We start from the raw sequence: 24,171 nt of genomic DNA on the forward strand, positions 1-24,171 counted from the left end.
CAGTCTGGAAAGCCCCAGGCTGTGGCCTAGCATTGGGCTAACAGGTACTGGGGGTTGCAGAGGGCAGCCCAGGGGTAGGCCAAGGCAGCAGGTCCAAACCCCCCTTGCCAGGGATGAGTTGGCTGAGACTGCAGCCTGCCCCAGGGCGCGGGGGCTAGACAATGACTGGCAGTAGCCTGATACTGAGGCAAAGTGGGGATAGAGGGTGGGGGTTCTCTGGGTAGAGGAGACCCTGAAACTGAGGGGGTTACTGCGTAACCCCCCATGTAAAAGGGCACCGGGTCCAGGGAGGGACACGGGGGCCAGAGGACAGGCAGATCACCGGCCTGCAGAGGGCGCTCCAGAGCAGGAATCGAGCTAATTCCCAGAAGACACCAGTAGGAGGCGCTGCAGGGGTGAGTCTGCTCCTCTACAGAGAGGCACAGAAAGATTTGATTACACCGTCTCAGACAGCGGCGCTGTCTTCAATGAAAAAGTTAACTCCAGTGTTGCCCCAGCTCAAGTCCTGTCCACATGAGTTACCATCCTGGGGCAGACGTTCACATGAGTTTGCTGGTCAAGTTATACTGTCCCAGCCTTCAACTCAACCTGCTACTTTGACTCCAAATGGCCTTGTCCACCCTGGGCTTTTACCTCACGTTAGCTAACTCGAGTGAAGAACACACCTTTTCTCCCCCAGCGAAGATGCCAGACCCCTTCGAGGCAGCTCACCAGGTGGGCACCCCGAGGGACAGAAGAGCTGGCGAATGGACTAAGAGCAAGAGAGGAGTGGGAGAGACACAGATATGGATACGTACGTGTGGGTGAGTCACTATTGCAGCTGTCTTGCTGGCAACATTGAACCGCACTCCTCAGGCTGAGCGCAGATCCAACTGTCACAGTAACCGTGCCTGCACTGCAGAGAGTAGAGGTCACGCAGCCCTTCATAATGCCCTTGGTTTTCAAAACCCCTGTGTGAAGACGAGGAGGAGGAAGAGCAAAGGGGAACGTTATTTAGTGAGCAACCTCTCCCCTTCCCCTCCCCACCTGCGGCTGGAAAACTGGAAGAGCCAGGGGTTGTTACAGAACAAGCCCAGAAGTGGTATGTGTGACCGCAGGCAGTTTTTCATCTGCACTAGGGCCAGAAGAGACCATCTGTCCTGAGCTTCTGCAGAACCCCGGCTGGGATGTGGCCGCACCGAATGCTGACGCTTTGGCTGAAGTTGTAGCAGCTGTTAGCCTCCAGTTCCACCCCCAGTTTCTCAGCCATGGTGAGGCCTGTCACCCTTCCATGCCGGAAACTGAAGCACCCGGCTACTCCGACCAGGGTCCCTGCTTTTAGCAGGCAATGCAGCCTAAGGTAATAAACACAGACATCCGCTAGGCATTCGCCGTGGGACCACCCACCGTTTGGATTAGAAAACCCAGAACAATCGGGGATGAGCAGGGCATGCGTCGCAGGGGGTCAAAGCTGGCGAGGCACCAGGTCTCGAAGGATTTGGCAACGTGGTGCAGCACTGGTGCCAGCATGTAGGGTCCATCTGTCTGTACTGCTACACGCCACATAGAAAAAGTATCGGTGTCCCCGTGGTGGTGGGTAGCTCCATGTGGCAGCACAAGGCTCCCATGGCAGGGAGGCAGCAGGCCGCTCCGCTGCTAAAAACAGCTGCTGGGGCCTGCAGCGAGCCGTGTACGGTATAGGTCCTAGGGCTCCGGGTGTCGTACTGGCGCTGGGGGAGGGGTAATAGGGGCACATAGTGTGCCTGGCATGGGGAGAATGGGGAGGCACAATGCCCCTGGCATGGGGGAGGGGGCAGGGAGGTTGCAGGGGGTCCTTCACACAGAGGGAGCTAGGAGGGATACCCAGGGAGCTCTGGGCTGTAGGGAGCTCCTGAAGGGTTTAATGAGCTCGGCCAAGAGGAGCAATGAAGCACGTGAGCCCTCGGTGAGGTTCTGACACAGTCGCCCAGTGATGCACGTGGCTCATCGGAAAGTGTCTCTCACGTACCCATGGTGCTCTCCCCAAGGCGGGCGGAGCAGATATCCTCAGGCGCGGTGCAAGTCGTCTCCTGGTCCATGCAGAACTCCTGCTGCGCCGTGCATTGCACACATTTCAAAGCATTCGCTAGCAGGAAAGAAAATGCACATTTTAGTCTGATCCTCTTTTCTGTGAGTGTCCTCACTGCAAACCCATCCCAGCTGCTGAGATTAGTCCTGGGTCGGGGGGAACGGCTGATGCTACCTCTCTCCAGGGAGGCAAAGATGTGGGCCATGATGTGGGGGTGTGGGCCACTGGGGGTCTGCCCAGGGCCTTAATGTTGGTGTGAAATCTCTCCCCTTCCTCCTGATTTTTGGGGAGCTTGGGAACACATCCCCCTCCCGGCTCTTTGGCTGGGAATGGGATGGGGAGATGTCTGAGTCATGAGCAGCCGTACCACACCTGAGAGGTGTGATCTAAACCGCGCAGGCGTGGGGAAGCTCACCTGGTGGGTTCTGAGAATGACCCACAGACAGCGAGTTATATGGGCCCATGGTGCCCGTGCTCCACCAATATTCAGGAACATGGGCCCGGCTCCACCAATGTTTGGGCTGATATTTTCAGAACCGTCCCGTCCATAGGACGGATTGGGGCAACCGAGTCGCTTGCTGCTACTGACGCCAGGCCCCCCGCTAACCCTCCAGGCCACCCTGGACCCTGTGTGCCCCTGAAGCGCAGGGCCCCCAAAGCACTGGGCCCAGGGTGGTTGCCCTTGTCCGTCCAATGGATGGGACAGTTCTGCCTGGACCCGTTCTGGGCACCACCAACAATTTTACAAACCTGGTGCCCACGTAGCCAGCAGCACTGAGAGGAGGGAGAGGATGAATGTAGCCTGCATGGTGCAGCCAACTGTCCAGACACGGAGGATCAGTGCCCTGGCTGAAAACGATGCTGTAAGAGGAATTGCACCGGTGAGATTTGGTGGCCCTGGGGAGAGGCTCCTCCTTTTCTTCCCCTCCCAAAGCAGAAAAGGCCCCACTGCACATGTCGGCCCATTTCCTGCTAAAACTCGAATCCTGCATAGCTCGCTGTAGCTGGTGACTGCTCAGCTGTCTGATATATCCCTGTGCAGTGGGGCCTTTTCTGCTTACTTGGACGCACAACGTCAGCAGTTTGTGTTTTCGCCCTTAGGAAGCGTTACCACCCGGAACCCCAACGTCGACTGTTCTTAAATAGTTGTTGTCAGAGCGCCCCCGTTGTCTGACCCACCCATGATCTCCTACACCTGTGACCGTTTCAATGGATACAAAGAGAAGCAAAGGGTTAAACCCCCACCATGCTGGGCGAGCGTGGACATTTACATCTCTCAAAATACAAAAATGCTTAAAAATCAATATTACCCTCAAAATGCTAAAAAAGGAATTTATTATATTATATTATATTTATTTAAACTACCCAAAACTTACCTCTGCCAGCCCAAACCAACAATACACACCGACGTCACACTTGCATTTAAACAAAAATCATCACCTATCTATCTGTTCCGACCCCCCCCCCCAAGCCTCTGCTGTTACGCTCCAGTAATTCAAACTTCAGTCAGGACACGAGTCCGATGGTCACACCAAACGGCAGTCTCATGAAACCCATGTAGGTCGGCTCCTGTCTGCGCCGAGTCTCCTCTGCCATAACCCCAGGGAAGGGGCACGTGGGGCAGAGTTCATGGGCACCCCGTATGCTCTAGTCACCGATACTTTGGGTGGGTTGGGGCGGCCGCATGAGGCGGGGGCTCCTGACGGGGGATCCCTCCTGGTAGGGAGCTCCCGGCAGGTGAGCAGCCAGCTCCGGGAGTTACCTGCCAGAGGCCCTGCAGGGCTGTTCATCAAGGAGAGCTGGGGGGCAGAGAATAGGCAGATTGCAGCTGCACTGGGCACCCTGAGCCTGCCCCAGTCCATCCCCTCTGGGCCCTGGGGGGCCCCTGGTTGTGCCCCAACTCCGTCCCCTATAGGACCTGGGGGGGGGCCCGAGAACACTTTATAGCTTGTGTTGGCTGAGTACATGGCACCCTGCCAGGGCTCCCTGCTCCCCCATTCCCCTTCAGCAGCTCCGTGTGTGCCCCTCCCATACCCCTCTATTTCATGGATTCCCTACGACTTCCCTCTCCTTCCCCCCATGCCAGGAGCTCTGGGTGCCCCCAGCTCCCCTCCTCCTCACCCTTCTTATTTCCTTCCTCTGTCCGGGGGATCAGCCGTTCGGGGGACAGCCGGTTACACCCCAGCGGGAGGGTGAGTAGAGATGAGATGGGGGAGGCTGTGACACCGGAATGGGGCCGTCAACCTGCTCTTTGACCTGCAGACCACTGCAGAGCTGCTTGAGCCCAGGGTCTGCTCACCAGATGCCGGGGGCTCTGTGTGAACCCCCACAACTCCACCTTTCCCAGCCCCCCCCCCAAATCAGCTGGAAGCCGGTCACTAGTGCCTCGAACATCCCCTGAACGTTTGCATGTGATCGGAGGCCGTACAGACAGGGTAAAGCCGTCGAGCTGACATTGGCCTAGCCACGGTGTCCCAGTGACGCCGGCACCACCCTGCAGTGCAGACACCTCCTGCGGCAATGGCAGGGGGTTTCCGTCGGCGTCGGCGCTCCACCTCTGCAAGCGACGGTAGCTACGCTCCCAGACGCATTTCTCCATCGACCTCGCTGGGACGACGCCTGGAGCCCGGCGCTCAGCTGAGCATCACTGTTCTTTCGACCTAAGTTCTCAGCATGGACCAAGCCGGATCGTAACCAACTCGGCCAGTCACATCTGGGGACCTCTTTCCATGCCAGATGTCATGGGCTTCGTGGGGAACTCACTGGGGGACATTCGCCAGCCTGGGCTGGGCAGGAAACCAGACTGGAACACCGTGACGGTTCCAGTTTGCCAGAAGCTGGGAATGGGCGACAGGGGCTGGATCAGTTGGTGATTCCCTGTTCTGTTCATTCCCTCTGGGGCACCTGGCACTGGCCACTGTCGGCAGACAGGACACTGGGCTGGATGGGCCTTTGGTCTGACCCAGTGTTGCTATTCTTATATTCTTGGCCTTAAATTCTATGCCGGGGAATCTCTTACCTTCTGCCACCTGTGTTTCACTGAGCACAATGAAGATGGGGCTTCTTCCTTTCTTCTCCCAGCCTGAGCTCCTCTTCCCTAGATATATATACACAAGAGGGTCCTGTATCATATAGAAAGTGGAATTACAATTATAATTTCCGATAACACAGCAGTTAGCGATCTCTCATAAAGAGGGATGGAATGATGGGAAACCAGGTGATAATCCTTTCCCAAGAGAGCTGCCCGGATTTAACCCTTCGCTAGCCAACCCTCTCTGTGTTTCCGAGGCCTCGCTAAGGCAAGCCAGTTGATGCAGGTGAACGTCAGTCAGATGTCACAGAGTGAAGCCAAGCAGCTGGGCTGGGTTCTTAAAGCTGATTTCATTTCAGAGTCTAAGGCCAGAAGGGAGCGGTAAGATGCTCTAATCTGACTTCCTGTATATCCCTCGCCAAATAACCTCCCCCTGTGAGTTCTGCACGCAGCCCATATCGGGGCGGAGAGAGGGGGAGTGTGGAAACGAGCCACATCCTTTAGAAAGAAAGACATGTCTTGATTTAAGAATGGAGAATCCGCTCTGTCCCTATCTCCCGGGAGCCAGGACTCCTGGGTTCCATCCCCAGCTCAGGGAGTGGAGGGGGCAGGGGCGGCTCTAACTTTTTTGCCCACCCCAAGCAACAACAACAAAATAACGCGCCGCCCTGCCGAAGCAAAACCAACCTCTCCGAGCGCCGCCCCGCCGAACCAAAACCACCACCACCAACAAAAGACCCCGAGCGCTGAACCAAAAACAACACCCCCTCGAGCGCCGAACCAAAACCAATAACAAAAAAACCCGAGCGCTGCCCTGCCAAACCAAAACCAACAGCAACAAAAAACCCAGCGCCGCCCTGCCGAACCAAAAACAACCCCCCCCCACGAATGCCACCCCACCAAACCAAAAAGAAAATCACTGCCCCCCCCCTCGGAGTGCCGCCCCACCGAACCAAAAAACAAAACAAACAAACAAAAAAACCGAGCTCTGCCCCACCGAACCAAGATTGGCCGCCCCTTATAAGGTGCCACCCCAAGCACGTGCTTGGTCAGCTGGTGCCTAGAGCTGGCCCTAGGAGGGAGGTCTAGTGGTTAGAGCACAGGGCTGGGAGGGGCTGAGTGTCAGGACTCCTGGGTTCAACTAGGCAGGGGTTTGTCCTGATGTGACTCACTGACCAAGGTGAAGAGTGTTGCTGCAGAGTGCTGGGGCGAGGGGCTTCCCAGACAACTTTGGGGTGGGCACGACAGACGGCTGGGGCTGATCTGGAGCAATGTGGGCAAAAGCCAAATGTTTAGCAGGGAGGGGAATTATCCATCCAACAGTTCCCTAGAATGGGGTTGGGAGCTCCCACCCTGGCACTCGATAGCTCGTGTGCGTTCAATGGCAGCCGAGATCCTAGAGAACAAGGCTGCAGATTCAGCGAGGTGCCACTACCAGACCACGCTGCCTGGCTGAATCTGAGCCATGAGTCCATACGTGTTTATAGCTAATCCCCAGCTTTTCCATCACACTGTTCATCAGTCAATCTCCAACCACTCTCTCTTGTTAGACATCTGGAGAGCCTAACACCTGGATTCTGTCTGGAAGCCCCCTGCCCATCTTGACAACCTCCGGGAGCCAAGCTGGCCTGGAATGCAACCAAGGCTGAAACAATCTTCTCTGCTCAGTTATTCTGTAACTAAATTCCCCCAGCCGGGTGCGACCTCATGCACATGAGACCCAGTTTGATGCCACCCCCTGGTATGGGGCAGATAAGAAAATCTTTCCCCAATTAATATTAACACAATTTAACGAGAAGGAATTTAACAACCTGTTCTGGGAATGGGCAGGGAGCTGTCGTAATGGGGCCAACTCCATGGCCATCCTTAGTTTCATTCTGACAATCTCACCCGACCCCCATTTGGTATCAATTGGCCTTTGCTCCAATGGAATCAATGGAGCCGGATCCCCAGCTGCTGTGAATTTACCGGTTCCTCTATCATTTACAGCACCTCAGGATCTGGATAAACACCTCTGGTATGCAAACATTGCAACTCTACCCGTGACTGAGCTGCGTATCGCCTCTTATCTCTGTTGCACGAACAGTATGGGACAAGTTCAATAAAACAATAGCTGATGGATTGAGAAAGGGTCGATCTGGATTGTATTTGAAGAGGGAGTGACCAGGTATGAGGGTCGTGCAATTTATTACATTTCAGTAAATCATTCACTGTGACTCCCAGTTTCTAGATTAATCAGACTGTGTCATTGGACTATATAGAGAGGAAGGGGCCGTGCTCGACAGGTCAGTGCATCTCTTCGATATTACAGAGAAGTTGGAGGTGAACGGAACCGTGGTGCGGCTGAAGGTAAGAGTTTTTAATGCAGTGTTAAATTATTGCTTGTCATCACTGATGATCTGCTGAAAGTGGGTAAAGGCTGGAGATATATTTCAGGTGCAAGCTGCAGGGATAAAGCAGCTCAGCTTGTGCAAAGGAAAAGCAGTCCCACTCATGGAATGGTGTGTGAGCGAAATAGGGAGATTTTCAAAGGCAAAACCAGCAGCGAGGGGGCCAGCGTCCGCTGAAACTCCCTGGGAGTCGGGCCTCGAACTCCCTCCGGCTGCTCTGAACATCCCAGGATTAGGGAGCAGAGAAGATCTAGTCAACGTACTTGGTTTGGACTGCCAAAAAGCCTTCGTCGCAGTCCCTCGCCGTGGAGCAGTAAGGAATCGAAGCAGTGCTGGGATGGGAGGCAAGGGACTGGCATGGAGGAGAAATGGGACAACAGCCAGAGAGCAGAGGAGTTTGCAGCGTTGTTGTAGCCGTGTGGGTCCCAGGATACTAGACAGACAAGGTGTGGGAGGGAAAAGCTTTTATTGGACCAGCTTCTGCTGGGGAGAGACACAAGCTCTGGAGCTCCGCTGACCCGCTGAAGAGCTCGGTGCCGCTCGGACGCTCGTCTCGTCCCCCACCTTGTGTCTCTAGAAAACAGAGCTGAAATTCCAGGGAATTTTGTGTGATGGCAAAAGCTTAGAAGTGGAGGCCTCTAAGCTCTGTGCTAGACCCAGAGTTCAAGTGACTCAAATGGTCTGACAGGGGGTGAGCGAGGAGGTGGTGAAATCTGCAGAGGAGGCAACTTACTGAGGTTAGTCGGGAACCTCAGCGAGATTGAACGGAGCTGGATCAATGGGTAACACGATGGCGGATGAAGCTGAGTTTTGATCAATGCAAAGTAACGCACATGGGGGCTGAGGGGGTTGAAGCCTCCTAGATCTGACAGGTTCTAACTGAACCAGGCTGATCCAGGGAAGGGACCACTGTTTTTGCCGCCCCAAGCAGTGCGCCAAATTGCCGCCGCGGACATTGGGGGCAGTCTGTGTGCTGTTAGGGCAGCATGCGCGTTTCCTCGGCGGCAGCAATTCGGTGGCAGCTTCTGTCTTCAGCCGGAGCTGGGAGAAATTTTCTAACCCAAACTTTTCTCCATTGAAAAATGCAGGTTTGGGGGAAATAAAACATTTCACAAATTCGTGTCAATTTTGCTGCATTGCTTCAGCCGGAAAAAATTCTAGAAAAACAAATCCTAAAAAAAGGAAACGTTTTGTCTGGATATTTCCAGAATTAAATGTTTTGATTTTTTTCAACTCAAAGTGTCTTTTAATTTCAAAATTGCAGTCAATTTTTATTTTAAAACCAATTTAAAAATATTTTTAGATACTTGAAAAAGAAACAAAACCATTTTTTTGTTCAGCTTTTTAGTTAGATGAGAATTTTGGGCCAACCAAAAAAGATTCCACTTCCCCTCCCCGATCTTTGACAGTTGCTAGTGAACAAAAAAATTGGTTATTTGTGAGCTCTGTTCCCTGGTGCTTTACCCCCTGAATCTCGGCTGTAATTCCCTTTCCCTTCTCATTTCGGTCTTGTCTCTCTCCTCCTCCCCCCGGCAGCGCTCGCCGTGTCAGCCGTGAGAAGCTCCGTTCAGCTCTGAGCCCAGCCCCGTGGGCCTCCCAGCACCAGGATGGTTCCCTTCATCCTCTGCCTGCTGCCTGCTCTCCTAGCTACAACGAATGCACAAGGTGAGTCACTCGCTGCTGTGGCCATGTAGCCTCCCCCCCGGACTTGGACACTTTACACCCCAGGGATCCCCAGTCAGGGGAACATCCAGCATGTGCAGGGAGGGGGGATTAGCTCTGGGTGGGGTACAGGGCCCTGTCTACACTAGGGCTACTGTAGCCGCTTAGCCACAGCGCTGTAGCTGGGCTGGCAGAGACCCGTAGTAGATGCGTCGCCTGTCCCAATGGACGGGGGTTTCCATCCCTCTAGGAACTCCCCTCCCTGAGCGATGGAAGCCGTGTTGAGGGAAGGATTCACCCATCGACCTCCATCTCCTCCAGGGGTTAGACTGGCCTCACTGCAGTGCTGAGGGTGTGACTTCCCCAAGCGCCGTAGCTATAACAACCTAACTGTTGAGTGTGGACCAGGCCTGAGACACCATTACTGGACACTGCCCTGGATTCTTATTCCCATGAAGGCCCCTCTGCCCTGCTCTGGCAGCACAAAGGGGACTCCATATAGGAGTAAATGACACTGCTAAGGGACTGAGTGTAACCGGGAATCAGGCCGACAATTTCCGGTAGCAGAGGGCTCTCCAACCGAGCAAACAGAGGCAGAATGAGCTCCAATGGCTGGGAGTTGAATTCGAAGGTGGAATTAATCCTGGCAGCAGCTTCTCGAAGAGTGGGGGGTGGATTCTCCATCACTTGGAGTCTTTACACTGAAATTGGACGTCCTTCTAAAATATCGGCTCTAGCTCAGCCATCAGATATGGGCTGGATGGAGGAAGGGCTGGGCGAGGTTCTCTGGCTTGGGCAATGCAGGAGCTCAGACTAGAACAGCATCAGAGCCTGAAAATCTAAATCTCTCTAAAAGAAAAGTTGTGAAGCTGCTGCACTTACACAGCTTGTGTGCAGGGTGCTGTACATAAGGACTGAAGTGCGGAGATTGTTCACGTCCATGTCCCCAAGAGGTCTGTGTGTGTCCACACGCTGTGGTTAATGTGACTGTATCAATGGTAATTTGTGGAACAAGAGACAATGAACGTCCCTTTGTTCTGTTTAACACAGCTTTTGCCTGACAATTTCCATCCTTCCCATCCCCCACATATTGCAAATGGCTGGGCTGATCCAGAGGGATGTGGGCAAAATTGGCTTTAACTAAAGCTCAGGGCCATGTAACCAGGTGTAAACCTGGGGGGACCAGTCCAGTGGAGCCTTCCCAACGGGGATCAATCCCCACGACGCTAGAGGCCAAGTCACTGGCTTCTGCTCTGCACCCCAAACCTTTCCGTCAGACCCCTCTGCTGGCCGGCTGGGAGCCCAGAGAGCCTGGCCGCACTCACCTCAATGGTATTTTCATGTTACACCCTGAGCAGCTGATCTCCCAGACAGAAAGATGGATGATAGGGCGGGGCGGGGGGAAGCACACAGTGGCCTGGGCATGGGGGGAGAATGGGGGACTCTGGTATGGGGGATGGGAATGGGACGCACACAATGCTCCTGGCATGGGAAGAGAATTGGAGACCTTGGTACAGGGAGGGGGGATAGAGCCCCTGGCATTAGTTAGGGGGTGGGGGGTAGTCTGGTGACCCTGCAATAGATGGGGATGGGAGGGTAACTCGAATTTGTGAGGGCAATGGGAGGCTGCCAGGAGACCCGGGTCATGCAACCAACACAGGCAACAGGGGGGTGGGATAGCTCAGTGGTTTGAGCATTGGCCTGCTAAACCCAGGGCTATGAGCTCAATCCTTGAGGGGGCCATTTGGGGATTGGTCCTGCTTTGAGCAGGGGGTTGGACTAGATGATCTCCTGAGGTCCCTTCCAACCCTAATGATCTATGATTCTATGAACGCACGCTGAGAAGCGAGCAACTCTCCGGTACTGTGAATACCTGCACAACGGGAATGAGATTTTGTGTGGGTGGAGCTTGGGAAGAGCACCATCCCCTTCATCCATCCCAGTTCTGACTCCCCAGGTACCACTGGCCCAGGGGCTGAAATTGTGCAATTGCTGAGTGTCCCAGAGGAAATCAGGTCCATTAATCCCTTGGCTAATTTAGAGCAGAGGGGGAAGACTGGGGCTAAAGGACGTGCCAGAGGTGACACTGTTACGCCACAGTAAAAAGGAAACACTCCTTCTTCTTTCTCCAGCACAAAGCACAAAATGCCTTCAGTGCTCCGGCTCAGCAGACTCCTCCTGCCAGCCTGCGGCAGGGACCTGCCCAGTAACAGCGGGTACAGGCGGCTGCATTAAAGTGGCAGAAGAAAATACACTGAGTAAGTGATATTGCCGTCAACCCAGGCACACCCTACCCCGCAGTCTGTCACCATCCTCATCGCCAAGGCCAACCCCAAACAGTCCATCCACAAAGCACATTCACCCGGCACAGAGCACTCAGTCTGCGCTCGACGCTTCATTCATTCAGGCAACGTTACTGTATCTTACGTAGCGACTGGAAGACATGGCGGTTCGAAATCCTGGCCCCAAATTGCAAATCTCCCATTGACTTCACTGGGGTCAGGTTTTCTTTATTTACTGAATATTATTCACTAAGTTTTCATCTCCACAATGGACGGCTGCGCTGCAACAAGCGAAGCTGCTTTGGGTGGAGATGCCCATTCTGAATCGTGTTAAAAACAGAAAATTGGCGCTGAGATCCCTTGTACACTGCCACCTTGCTCCCAATGAAGCTGTTAGTCACTGCTCAGGGCTGGAGCCCTTCCGTACAAGATTTTTCCCCTTGCTTGGGATGCAAATTCAAGATGTTTTTTCCCTTTTGACTTAAGCCTTCTCTGTGTTCAACTCCCTGAGCTCTTCAGGCCGGCGGATTTCACTGGTTCCCTTCATTTCTCAACGTTTGCCCTTTGGAATTGAAAATCTGAGTTACAGACCTAGTTTTGTTCATCCTCCCATTGAATTAAAGAGATTTAAGATTCCTTCCATTTACCCTGTAAGAAGGATGCATAGCACAGCATCAGCTTTAACGTGCTCTGTCATTATCTACCTACCTATCTAATCTATCTATCCCCATCCACCCCATCTCTCTATCTATCTATCTAATCTCCACACACCCATCTCTCTCTCTCTCTCTCTTTCTGACCACACTCAGGAAATTTTCCCAGCACAGTCACAAATGGGTTTATTAAAACTTCCCCCCACTCAGGGTTTGTCTTCACTGCAGTTGATGTGGGCTGTGACCTGGGGTTTAGCTCTAGCCTCCCCGCCACCGTCCCTATTAACCCCCAGGAACCCTTTAACCCTAGTGGATACAAGCTGTGAGCTCAGGCAGGCTGTGCAGTTCAAAGTGTAGCTTAGACCCGGGTTCCACTTTAACTTTGCAGTGAGGACGCAGCTGTAAACTAGGTTATTTCACACAGTTGCTGATAGTCCTCCAACGCCTTCCCATAATTCCTTCGGGGCCCTGTTTTCCTGCCCTCCTTCCTACTCACTTCTGCTGCACTGAAATCACCTGCCGGTTTAAACACCCCTTGGTGATGTTTCAAACCCCACGTTCCCTGCAGCCGGCTCCGGCTCTACCCGGCTCTCAGGCAGAGACGCCGTCGCAGAGACTCGCAGCAGAGGACGGCCCAGCTCAGGGCAGCGCTAGGGGCCCTGGGACATGCCCCCAAAGGCCTAGCGCTGCCCTGGGGTTAGTGCAGCACCGGCCGGGTGGTGTCTGGGTGGATCTAACCCCTGGGAGGCTTCGCAGTGCAGACGCTCACCCCAGGGTGTGGCTAACCTGGGTTCACTTGGCAGTGCAGACATGGCCACCGAGTCCTAGACCCCAGGGCCACAAGGGACCTTTGGGATCGTCTCATCTGACCCCCGGCCCAGCACAGGCCAGAGACCTGCCCCAGATCATCCCTAGAGCAGAGCTGGGAGAGAAACCTCCCATCTGGCTTTACACATTGTCCCTGATGGAGAATCCACCGCGGCCCCTGGGAGATCGTCCCAGTTGTTAATGACCCTCCCTGTGAAAAACCTTCCCCTTATTCCCAGTCTGAGTCTGTCCGGCTCCAACTCCCAGTCACGGGGCGGCGTCCGACCTTCCGCCGCCCGACTGAGGAGCCCGTCAGTGAACGTTTGTTCCCCGGGTAGGTTCTGGCAGACGGGGACCACGTCACCCCTGAACCGTCTCTGTGTTCAGCTCCACGGATCGAGCTCCTGGCGTCTCTTGTGCTAGGGCAGGTTTTCTAACCCTTCAATCGTCCTCACGGCTCTTCTCTTACCCCTGGCTAGGGTGACCAGATGTCCTGATTTTATAGGGACAGTCCCGATATTTGCGGCTTTTTCTTGTATAGGCTCCTATTACCCCCCCACCCCCGTTCCGATTTTTCACACTTGCTCTCTGGTCGCCCTACCACTGACCAACCTCCTTCCCGAATGGTGGAGCCCAGAACCGGGCACAGGCTCCCAGCAGCGTCGCCCCAGGGCCAGACATGGAGGTAAAATAACCTCCCTGCTCCTCCTCCAGGTTCCCCTCCCAGCCTCTCAGCTCTGTTCTCTGTTTTCTTTCTTTACAACAGTTGGGGAAAAGACCACGGGCTTCGCCAGAAGCTGTTTAGCTGATTATAATAGTGGCATAAATGCCGCCATAACTTACACTGCTGGGAATGGCAAGTATCTGCGGATCAACACCAACCGATGCAACAACGCAGATAACTGTAACTCGGGCACACTGGCAGGTAAGTTATGGGTCTGTTTTTACTGTCCCTGTTTCACGGCTTGTCCACACGCACAGTTAGACGGCGCTGAGCTGGGGTGTGAATCCAGCTCTCCGTGTGCCCCTGCTATTGCATGTGAACAACTAGTTCGGATGATTTGGAAGGGCACCAGCTCAAAGCACATTAACGAATGGTTCATGCACGTCAGCAGGGGGCACGATTCACACCTGGCAGATCCTTACACCCTTACACCCCGGCCCCCCTTGCTACAGTCGATTCAGTGCACCCCCACACCCCTCTTCCCCACCATGCCAGGTCTGTGTATATGCCGCCTTCATCCCAGTTCCATGTTCCTCTTCCTTTCCATCTGGGAGATCAGTCATTGCGGGTGTCACTGTGTTGCACCCACTAAGATGCTGGGCAGAGCGGAGATGGGGCCATCATCGACCAGGTGTTTGGCCTGTAGACAATCGCAGAGGTGGCCGGGCTGATCAGCTGGCAGTGGGGTGTTTCTGATTTCTCCCAAAAAGAGCAGGGTTCTGGCCCTGGGTGTCTAGAAAATGCTTGGAAATTCTGGAACTGATCAGCTCGGCTGGGGACTCAGAGGTTGGTGTGTGACAGACAGATGGAGCGATGCCACCGGGCTGGGGGTGGGGCCTTTGCGTGTTCAGGCAGTGCAGGGCAGTGGGCGCACCCCGCTGTTTGAACGAGGTTTAACCCACCCTGTAACCGTGTCTCTCTCTCTTGGTTCTCAGTGCCCACGGTGGACGCTGCCGCGAATGGGCTGCAGTGCCCAACCTGCTTTGCTCTGAACTCCGATCCCTGCGACAGCCAAATCACCCCTTGTACAGGGGATGAGAAATATTGCATCGATTTCGCTGGGACCCTAACAAAAGGTAAATGCTGCCAGCTGGCCGCAGCTGCCCCGGGACGCTCATGGCTCAGGAACTCCCCAGAGAGCTGGTGAAACCTAGGGCCAATCTACGCTAGAAGCGCTACCGCGGCACCATTGGAACACATCTGGTGAAGATGCTTTTTGCCTAATAAAACCACCCCCGTGAGTGGCAATAGGTACGTTGGTGGGAGAAGCTCCCACCCCGACACAGTGCTGTGCACACCGGCACTTAGGTTGGTGTAACTTATGCTGCTCGGTTGGGGGGGCTTTTTCACATCCCTGGGTGACATCACTTATAATGTAATGTAGACAAGCCCCTAGAGCCTACCAGGCTGTGCTGACCCCTTGGGCAGATGGGGGCCCAGATCAGCCGGAGGGAAGGAGAGAGAGGAAATGCGACGTTTTCTCTTCCAGACTAGCTCCCCTCTCCTTCAGTGATGACAGTGCATCTCTTGCCATGAGAAGGGTTGTTATGTCAATGATGCAGAGCTGGGGAGAGAACCCAGGAATCCTGGCTCCCAGCCCCCACTGCTCTAACCACTAGACCCCACTCCCTGTATGTTTAACGTGGCTAAGCTATTGCTCAGTGAAGAAGCTCCTGTTCTCAGTGTGTGTCCAGGACTCCCAGCGCTTTGGGGTGTTTATAAAATAACTGAACCGAGCGGTCGGGGCTGTCGGGGACGGTGAGAGCCGGGCGTGTTCCCCGGGGGGCCGTGCGCTGGGGAAGGAGCTGCCCCAGGAGATCAGCTAGTTCCAAACTCCAGCTTCAGTCTCGTGTGGAGCTGCAGAAAGGGGCGCGGGGGAGGCAGGAGGGGACCAGACGCCCGCTCTGCCGTGGCCGGTTACAGCGAGAGCAGGGAGAGCACCGGGGGGTGGGAACGGGAGGCAGAGGTGGGAACCGCTGGATGGTGGAGACAAAGGTTCTGGGGGCAGAGAAGGAACCAGAGCTGCCCCCCCAATAACTGGCTGATTGTCTCCCTCAGGTTCAACTGTTTCAACATTTGTTGCAAAAGGCTGCGCTACTGCGTCCACAAAAGACATTCAACCTGGAACCTCCCTGGTTTCTGCAGTCTACACATTCATGTTCACAAAGGTGAGCTCCCAAGCTGCAGAGAAAATAACCCCCACCACCAAACCACCCGCCGCCGCCACCAAACCAACTACTGCCACCACCAGTGGGGCCAGCCCGGCTCTGGGGAGATTCTCCTTCGCCCTCTACCTGCCTGGCCTGACTGGGCTGCTGCTGGTGAAGCTGCTCGCCTGACCCCCGCCCAGCACGGCCCCCGCAGCACCTGATTCCTGTGCGTTGCAGCCCGAGCTCGGAATCGAACGTTAATTCTATTGATTACTTACAAATTCCCAATGATCACTCGGAGGTCTGGCAGGCTCTAGTTCTAAGATCGGGGCTGGTATCATAAAATTGCAGTTCAGTTGGGAACAACGGTCGCAGCCCTCGCACTGGAGGAACCTTCTGTGTTTCTAATCGTGGATCACACATTTAGCAGAGTCCCAAAGGCTCCAGCCCAGGAAGGGGGACAGCGGTAACACAGAATGTCCATCTGAACCGCCCGTTCTCGCACTGCCCCTTGCAGAACAACCGGAAATGTTAGTCATTATCTTCCTCCTCACCAGCACCTTCCTCCTCTTCACCCGGGGCCGTGATCCGGGCACCCCCCAAACGCTGCCTCTCGCTTGCCTCCTGCCCACAGGCTGGGGTGTGACTTTTATAATGTTACGCTGACGCCACTGTGCCTAATGCCTATTCAGTAGGGGCTTCTCCCCTCCTCCTTATCTGTATCTCCTCACCCTGCCGATGTCGGGGTCCCTTCTCCTGTAGGTTAGGATGTTACTGATCTCAGCTTATTCTCAAACACGTCAATTCCTTGCCAGGGCTGGTTTGTGGTCAGACATCTGCAGACGTTCCCGTCCTACAATATCCCAAAGCCGGGGTTAGCTCACGTCCCTGTGGCTGGCTGGTGTCGTTACGGACAAACCGCCCCTTTAAACACTCTGTTCCCAGTCCCCCAAAACTTAGGGGTGACCGTTGGGCCATTTATCTGTGCTAAAGTTCATAGGCCCCCCCCAAGCCTTATGGTACCTGCTGCAGCCAGCGTCTTACGGGAGACAGGCCTGGGGGTTCCTTGTGTTGCAGCTGGATGAAATGAATGCTAAAGCTGGCTCGATGAGTGACAGAATAAAGGCCTGAAGTCCCAGCTGCACCCCCTCCGACGCCCCTTTGCGCTGCCGGGCGGCGCAAAGAGGCCATAGCCAAGGGTCTGCCCAGCGCATGGGTGTGTCTGTCCCGGTGCCTCACGGCTGGCTGGAATCTCTCTGTGCATTAGCAAATTCACTGAATAAATCAGGATCCGAAATAAAAGCCCCCGGTGTGGTGTTGTGTTCTGGTGCCCCGTTGCTGATCCCATAGGCGCCGACTCCGTGGGTGCTGCAGCCCTGGGGCACCCACTGGCAGCCCCACAGATCAGCTCCTCCCCCTCCCCCCAGCCCTCCCGCCCACCGGTGCTCAGCTGTTCGGCGGAGTGCAGGAGGTGCTGGGGGGAAGTGGGGGAGCGGGGGCAGGAAGGACCAGGGGCAAGAAGGGGCAGGGGCAGAGTGGGGGTGGGAAGAGGAGGGGCGGGGGCTTCAGGGAAGGGGTGGAGTGGGGGGCGGGTCCTGAGGCGGAGGTGGGGGAGGAATCCCCAGGAACTCGGGAAGTCAGTGCCTCTGGCTGAGCCCGTCTGCATGAGCCTGGGGCACTATCAGATGCATTAGCCACAGAAGAATTTGCTCGGCTCTGTGTACATACACACCCTGGGCACCCACATGGGCTTCTGGGAATGTACAACGTGGGTTTTATTTTGCACCTGCACTGAAGCCTGAGCTCTGGGACCCTGCGGGGTCTCCCCTGCAACGTCTACACTGCTGGTCACCCAGCACTGAGATGCAGCTGTGTCACGGACTCACAGATCGTGCCCACGCATGGCCCCGTGCGGTCCGTGGGGGGTGCCCCATCCAGTGCGACAGCCCTTCTCGGGGGGCCACTCTCTCCCGGGGCCAGGCCCCTCCACCTCCTGGAGCCGCACCTCTCGGAGCCTCAGCACGTCTGTCTCTGCCGTGGGCCCCCCAGGGAGTCCCCTCGCTCTGGGCCCCCGGGGCCTCCTCACCCCCGAAGGGGACGATCTCCCCCCCCCCGCCCTGTTCTCTAGCCCGGAGCGACTCTCCCCCAGCGTAACACAGGAGGGTTATTGGGGGTTGAACCCAGCACAGGAAACTCTCCGGCCTCAGGCCTGGCCTCCCTCAGCCCAGCACATCTCAGTCCCCCTGCAGCCAGGGGGGCTCTGCCTGCCCCCCCCCTCCAGCCCAGAGCCCCCTGCTCCCAGCTGGGCCTCCGATACCCCCCATCCCAAGCCCTCTCTGTCCATTAGCTTCTTTCCAGGGAAACAGGGTCGCCTGGGCCCCCTCTCCCCTCTTCTGTCCTCTGGCCCCTCTGGCTGGAGCCGGCTGGTCGGGTCACCAGGGTCCTCTCCCCGCAGCCCATTGTCCCCACTGGCCAAAACCGGCTGCGACTCCTGAGCTGAGTCTCCGGGTCACCAGGTCACTGGGGTCTCCATCCTCCAGGCCATCGGCCAGAGTCCCAAGCTCCCTCTCTGGTCCTCTGTACCAACAAACTCCCTCTCCCCTCACCTCGTCAAACCAGTAAGACCCAGGGACACTGAGTCCCACCCCCTCTGCATGCAACCCATTGGAAAAACCAAGGAAAAACCAAGAAAATCCCCCACTTCGTCACAAGCTGTCTCTGGGGTGGAACACGGGGGCTGTTTATACAGGGATCCTTTACCCGGAGCTGAGATGCAGCCACTTCTAGGGTGGGGCAGCACAGGCCCTGTCTCCCTGCAGGTTTGATTTGACACCGTGCCGACCCGCAGTGCTGATGACGCCACGATCGTGAAATGGGGCTGGAATCGATGCAGAACATTTACTTTGGGGTTTAGCCCCAGGGCAGCTGCACTGGTCGGGGGCTGGGGGAGCTGAGTGCAGCACGAGCTTCAACCAGCGTCACGAGGGGGTGAGGCCCGGGAGCCGATTGTCACCTGCGGAGCAACATTACACAGGAGCTCAGGGCAATTGTCATATTTACAGGAACCATTCCTGGCCTGAGGCCAAAGGCAAGTAAGAGGAAACTGCCTGGTTCCTGGGAGTCAGGGGTAAAGCTTCCATTCCGCCCTTATCTCATTTATGGTCCTTTGTATTGACATGACCTTTGTTCAGCAACTCTGGGGAAAGTCCAGGTGCCCAGGAAATGGAAAGTGAAAAACACAGCTGTCCTCAGAGTCACTAACAACCAGAGCTGTGGAGAATGATGGAAAACTGGCTTTCAAGGTCATATGTTTTTGTACCACTCAGCAGAGAGGGTGACACTGCTGTCAGCAGTGGGATACTGGTGCGAGTGGTGGGATACTGGTGTTAGTGGTGGTATGCTGGTGTTAGTGGTGGGATAGTGGTGTCAGAGGTGGGATGCTGGTGCGAGTGGTGGTATGCTGGTGTTAGTGGTGGGACACTGGTGCTAGCGGTGGGACACTGGTGTTAGCTGTGAGATACTGGTGTGAGTGGTAGGCAAACTCTCTCTCTCTCCCCCCACCAGCCCAAGGTTTCACACCCTGTCCATCCCTGCAGTAGCTCAGCGCCTACCTCTAGATTTTACCAGCCACAACAGCCGTGGGCCTCCCAGCACCCAGACAGCAGCCAGAAACTCCCAAACTCTCTCCAGAAGCGGCGTGTGAAACCCACCCCTCCTGCAGAGAGGGGCCGGCACAAAGTCCCCCCCACATCCCCGAAATGAAACCCTCTGTAGAGGGGTAAATTTCAACCTCGTTGATTGAAATTGGCCCAGCTCCAAGCCAGGAAGGCTGCTTGTGTCAGCGCCGGAGGCTGTGGCGCCCCAGGCCAATGCCATTGAGGGCTGTACTAACAGGCCTGTCGTCGGTACGACCCGGGAGGTCGTTGTCCTGCTCCGCTCGGTGCTGCTGAGGCCCGGCTGGAGCCTGGCCCGGTTCGGGGCTCCGCGCTCTAGGGGAGATGTGGAGAAGCTGGAGGGAGCCCAGACGGGTAACAGACGTGCTCCGAGGTTCGGAAACCTGCCCCGGAGGAAAGGCTGAAGGAACTGGGCGTGTTCAGTCGGAGACAAGGGCATGGGGGGCACCTGACAACAGCCCTCGAATGTGCGAGAGGTTTTTATACCACGGCCGGGGAGCCATTGTCTCCAGGCCCTGGCGGAAGGAGAAGCAGGAGCCGGCTCAGGTGCCGCAGGGGAGGTCGAGGTCGGAGGCACCTCTAACTCCCAGGGCAGCTCAGCTCTGGGATCGGCTCCCGGGGTCTGTGGGATCCCAGCACTGGAGGGTTTTAGCACCGGCTCGGACAAACCCCCATTGGGGCCGGTCTGGGATCACTTGGCTCTGCCTCAGCGCCGGGGGCTGGACGTGGGTGTGACGTTACAGTCGATATGATTTTATAAAAGTATGCTAATGAGTGACTATAGTGTAACTGGAATATGCTGCGTGCAAAAGGTCCCTTGTAAGGGATCATTACAAAGCTTCTAATCTACCGAGTGTGGTCGTCCTGTTTGTATAAATGTACCACTCCTGTATCTGGAACTAGAAATATCAGCTATCACTCTGAGGGCCTATTGTAACTATGCAAAGTGGGGGCCATTGATGGTGGTTTGGAATCTTGATGACTCCCATCAGCCAGGACCATTGCCTGCAGATGGGTGTGTTTTACCTGTGAGTCTCCCTGTACACGTGTGTGCTGGCAAGTGGGCAATGGAGTCTTGCAGTGACATGGGATCATGTCACCTGACCTGGAATCCATCTTTAACCTGGTGCTTTTCCACTGCTAAGGTGTGTGTGTGGGGGGAACCAGGGGGACAAAGGATTCCCGCCTTACACAAAAGAGAGATAAGTGGGTGGAACAGAACAAAGGGGGAGAGGAGCCATCACGAGGAATCCCCCAGCTACCACCTGAGCTGGAACAAGGGCTGGACCGGGGGAAGGATTGGGCCCAGACTAGGAAGGCGTCTCCAGTCTGAGAAAAGAAACTTATTGGAACATCTCTAAGGGTGAGATCTTGCCTGTATTCAGTTGCGTTACTGTAGTAGGTTTAGATGTGCGTGTTTTATTTTATTTTACTGGGTAATGCACTTTGTTCTGTCCGTTACTACTTGGAACCACTTAAATCCTACTTCCTGTACTTAATAAAATCACTGTTTACTTATTAATTAACTCAGGGTATGTATTAATACCTGCGGGGGTGGGGGGAGACAGCTGTCCATGTCTCTCTATCAGTGTTATAGAGGGCGAACAATTTATGAGTTTACCCTGTATACCTGAGTTTACCAGCTTTCAATCCATGAAAGGACCTTCCCTTTTATCCCATGACAGCTTAATTTACATAACAGCCTTTGGTGAGGCACTAAGATAAACTAACAATGAAGAGCGAGAATGACTCCAGCCTGGTGGGTCCCCCCTTCCAGAGAGCTTGAGCATCTGAGGTGGTTTCCACAAAGTATCAGGATACGCTCACTCCCTAGGCTGGAAGGTTTGTATGTATTAATGCCATGTACAGACCCACCAATGCCATTAGCTCAGTCTCACCTCTGCTATTTCTGGCCTAACTGGTTCTCCCCACGTTCTTTGCCGTCTGCCTGTTAAGTTTAAAAAGCGTCTGGACGTAGGTCCCGTGTCCCCCCCCACATACTCACTTGCTTCAACGCATCCTCACTTAGCTGTGTTCAAGGCCACCACCATATATGGAGCGTGCGCTTTAACTTATCAGCCAGGTAGGTGAAATGTCCGGAACAGGTGTTCGCTATCTGTGCCTATCTGTGCCTTTATCTAATATAAACCTAGAAACCTAGTACAGTGAAACAAACAATCAACCCAGAGGAAACCCATAAGGAAAGGCAGACAGACAAGCAAGCAAGCCAGCCCTATAGGCTCCACCACGCTGCAATGCCCACCTCTGGCGTCGTCCCGCAGCCGGGGCCACACCCAGCCCATGTGGCAGGGGGCTCTTCTGTACGCAGCTGCCGACCCACGGCTGGGGGCAGCGGGGCAGGAGCTGAGTCCTGCTGGGGTTGTAGTTCCTCGAGGGGCACTGCTGGAGAAGGGGAGGAGAGATAAAGATCGGTTCTAATTCAACAGTGATTTAATGCTGGTAAATCCCCCGGGCTCGGCTCGTACCAGCTGAGCACAGAGATGTCTCCTGGCCTAGAATCCAGGAATTCTGGCTGGGGTCAATGGGGCCGGATCCCCAGGGGTGTCCATTGGCCATGGCTCCGTTAGAGTCAATGGCGCCAGACCCCCAGCTGGGGGTTAATGGGCCGTCGCTTCATTGGAGTGATGCTGGTTTCCACGCGCTCAGGGTCTGGGTACAGAAGGGATTTGTCTGCAGGTTGCTCTGTGCTGGTGGCCTGCACCAGGGGGTAGGAAGCACAGTCTAGTGGTGAGAGCGTCAGCCTGGCAGTCAGGGGAGCCGCGTTGAATTCCCTTTGTGGCCTTGGGCAGGTCCCTTCACCCTCCCGTGCCTCAGTTTCCTCATCTCCGGAAGGGGGCGACTAGCCCTGGCCTGCCTCCCGATCAATCCAACCAGAGTCTGCAGCGCCCTGGCGATTCCTAGACCCCCCCTGCCCAGTATGGTCATCACGTCCGACTTCCCAAGGGACACAGAACGTCACTGCACTAATTCCTGCTGATCCACAACAGGTCTTTGAGGAAACACAGATTTAGCAGTCACCAGAGATGGAGAATCCACCCTGGCCCAGGGCTGCAGAAGGCTTGTCAGGGTTCCCTCCCCATTCTGAACTCTGGGGTACAGATGTGGGAACCCGCATGAACCCCCCCCCTAAGCTTATTTCTACCAGTTTAGGCTTAAAACTTCCCCAAGGCACAAATTCCTTCCTTGCCCTTGGTATCGCTGCCACCACCAAGTGATTTAAACAAAACATTTAGGGAGGGCCGCTTGGAGCCTTATATCCCTCCAAGCTCCTACATTGCCTTTCCTGGGGAGGCTTGAGAATAATATCCTAGCCAATTGGTTACAAAGTGAGCACAGATCAATCCCCCTGGATCTTTAGGACACTGAAAAACAATCAGGTTCTTAAAAGAAGTTTATTTATTTATTTATTTATTAAAAAAAGATAAAAGAATCACCTCTGTAAAATCAGGATGGAAGATAACTTACAGGGTAACAAAAAGATTCAAACCACAGAGGATCTCCCCTCTAGGCAAAACTTTAAAGTTATAAAAACAGGGATAAACCTCCCACTTAGCACAGGGAAAATTCACAAGCTAAAACAAAAGATAAGCTAATGTATTTCCTTGCTATTACTTAGTATTTCTGTAAGATTAGATGCTTAGTTCAGATATGTCTTAGGGAGATGTATTTTCCTTGCCCTCGTTCCTCGCTGACCCTGAACAAAGGAACACACACTCAAAAAACATTCCCCACAGATTTGAAAGGATCTTCTCCCCTCGTTGGTCCTTTTGGTCAGGTGCCAACCAGATTACTTGAGCTTCTGAACCCTTTCCAGGTAAAGGAGGGATTTTATGCTACCCTGAGCTGTATGTTTATGACAAGGTTCATAAAAGCGGCTGACTAGGCCTGGGGCTGAGGGTGCCAGCAGACAAATGCTGGGGGAACAGCACCCCCTCCTGCCAGTGCGTCCACTGCAACACGGACGTGGGTCTCACAGCTCTGCAGCACCACAGCCACCCACCGCTGGGCCCTGGGGGGCAGGGAATAGCCACAGCGCAGGGCCAAAAATATGTGCCTGGATCTAACCACCCCCAGCCCCGTTGAAGTTATGAATATTGGCTCTGTACTTGTATCTCCATGTGTTTGATTCTAAATAGCCTCAGTGAAGCATTTGGTCGGCTTCTTAAGAGAGGACAATTCTCAGTACATGCCCAAGCAGGAAACACTTGACTGACAATGGACTTTGGGAGATGCCAATCAACATCTGAGCTTTCCTGGGAATGTCCAAACTAACATGTAAACAACGGCATCGGCCTGCAAACTGAGCCATGCATGGACATGTGACTTGCCCATGTGACTCCAAGCTCCATCTTGCTGCTGTGATTTTCCACAGTAGGAACAAAGAAGTCTCCTTCCACCTGGAAGAGACTATAAAAGGCAGCTGTCTCATCTCCATTTTGTCTTCAATCCTGCTTCTTACCTCTGGAGGGACTTTGCTACAAACTGAAGCTCTGCACAGAGGACTGAATGACCCATCCCATCACAGAGGACTGAATGACCCATCCCATCTGTGGTTGTTCCAGAGACTTGATTTGAACCTGCAGTTTATTCTGTCACTTCTAAAAGCCTGAACCAAGAACTTTGCCATCACTGTATGTAATTGATTCCATTTGACCAATTCTAGCTCTCAGATCGATCTTTTTCCTTTTATGAATAAACCTTTAGATTTTAGATTGTGGGTAAGATCTGAC

At 54.6% G+C, this 24,171-nt stretch overlaps 1 protein-coding gene across 1 annotated transcript; it reads left to right on the plus strand.

Moving 5' to 3' along the window:
- The first annotated feature begins 7,208 nt into the window (after positions 1 to 7,208).
- Positions 7,209 to 17,035, plus strand: LOC123351912 (phospholipase A2 inhibitor and Ly6/PLAUR domain-containing protein-like). Its single transcript, XM_044991596.1, has 6 exons — positions 7,209 to 7,427; positions 9,005 to 9,133; positions 11,263 to 11,388; positions 13,639 to 13,797; positions 14,532 to 14,672; positions 15,655 to 17,035. Exons 2-6 carry the CDS (start codon positions 9,076 to 9,078, stop codon positions 15,933 to 15,935), a joined length of 765 nt encoding a protein of 254 aa, XP_044847531.1. The 5' UTR covers positions 7,209 to 7,427; positions 9,005 to 9,075; the 3' UTR covers positions 15,936 to 17,035.
- Positions 17,036 to 24,171: the final 7,136 nt, after the last annotated feature.

This window comes from Mauremys mutica, chromosome 17 (assembly GCF_020497125.1).
Source record: "Mauremys mutica isolate MM-2020 ecotype Southern chromosome 17, ASM2049712v1, whole genome shotgun sequence".
Classification (NCBI taxonomy): Eukaryota; Metazoa; Chordata; order Testudines; family Geoemydidae; genus Mauremys; species Mauremys mutica.

Excerpts from the sequence above, each read along its gene's own strand:
- LOC123351912 (XM_044991596.1), top strand. The coding sequence starts at position 9,076 with ATGGTTCCCTTCATCCTCTGCCTGCTGCCTGCTCTCCTAGCTACAACG. Across the intron at positions 11,389-13,638 it reads GGCAGAAGAAAATACACTGA|TTGGGGAAAAGACCACGGGC; the intron begins GTAAGTGATATT and ends TCTTTACAACAG. Across the intron at positions 14,673-15,654 it reads CGCTGGGACCCTAACAAAAG|GTTCAACTGTTTCAACATTT; the intron begins GTAAATGCTGCC and ends TGTCTCCCTCAG.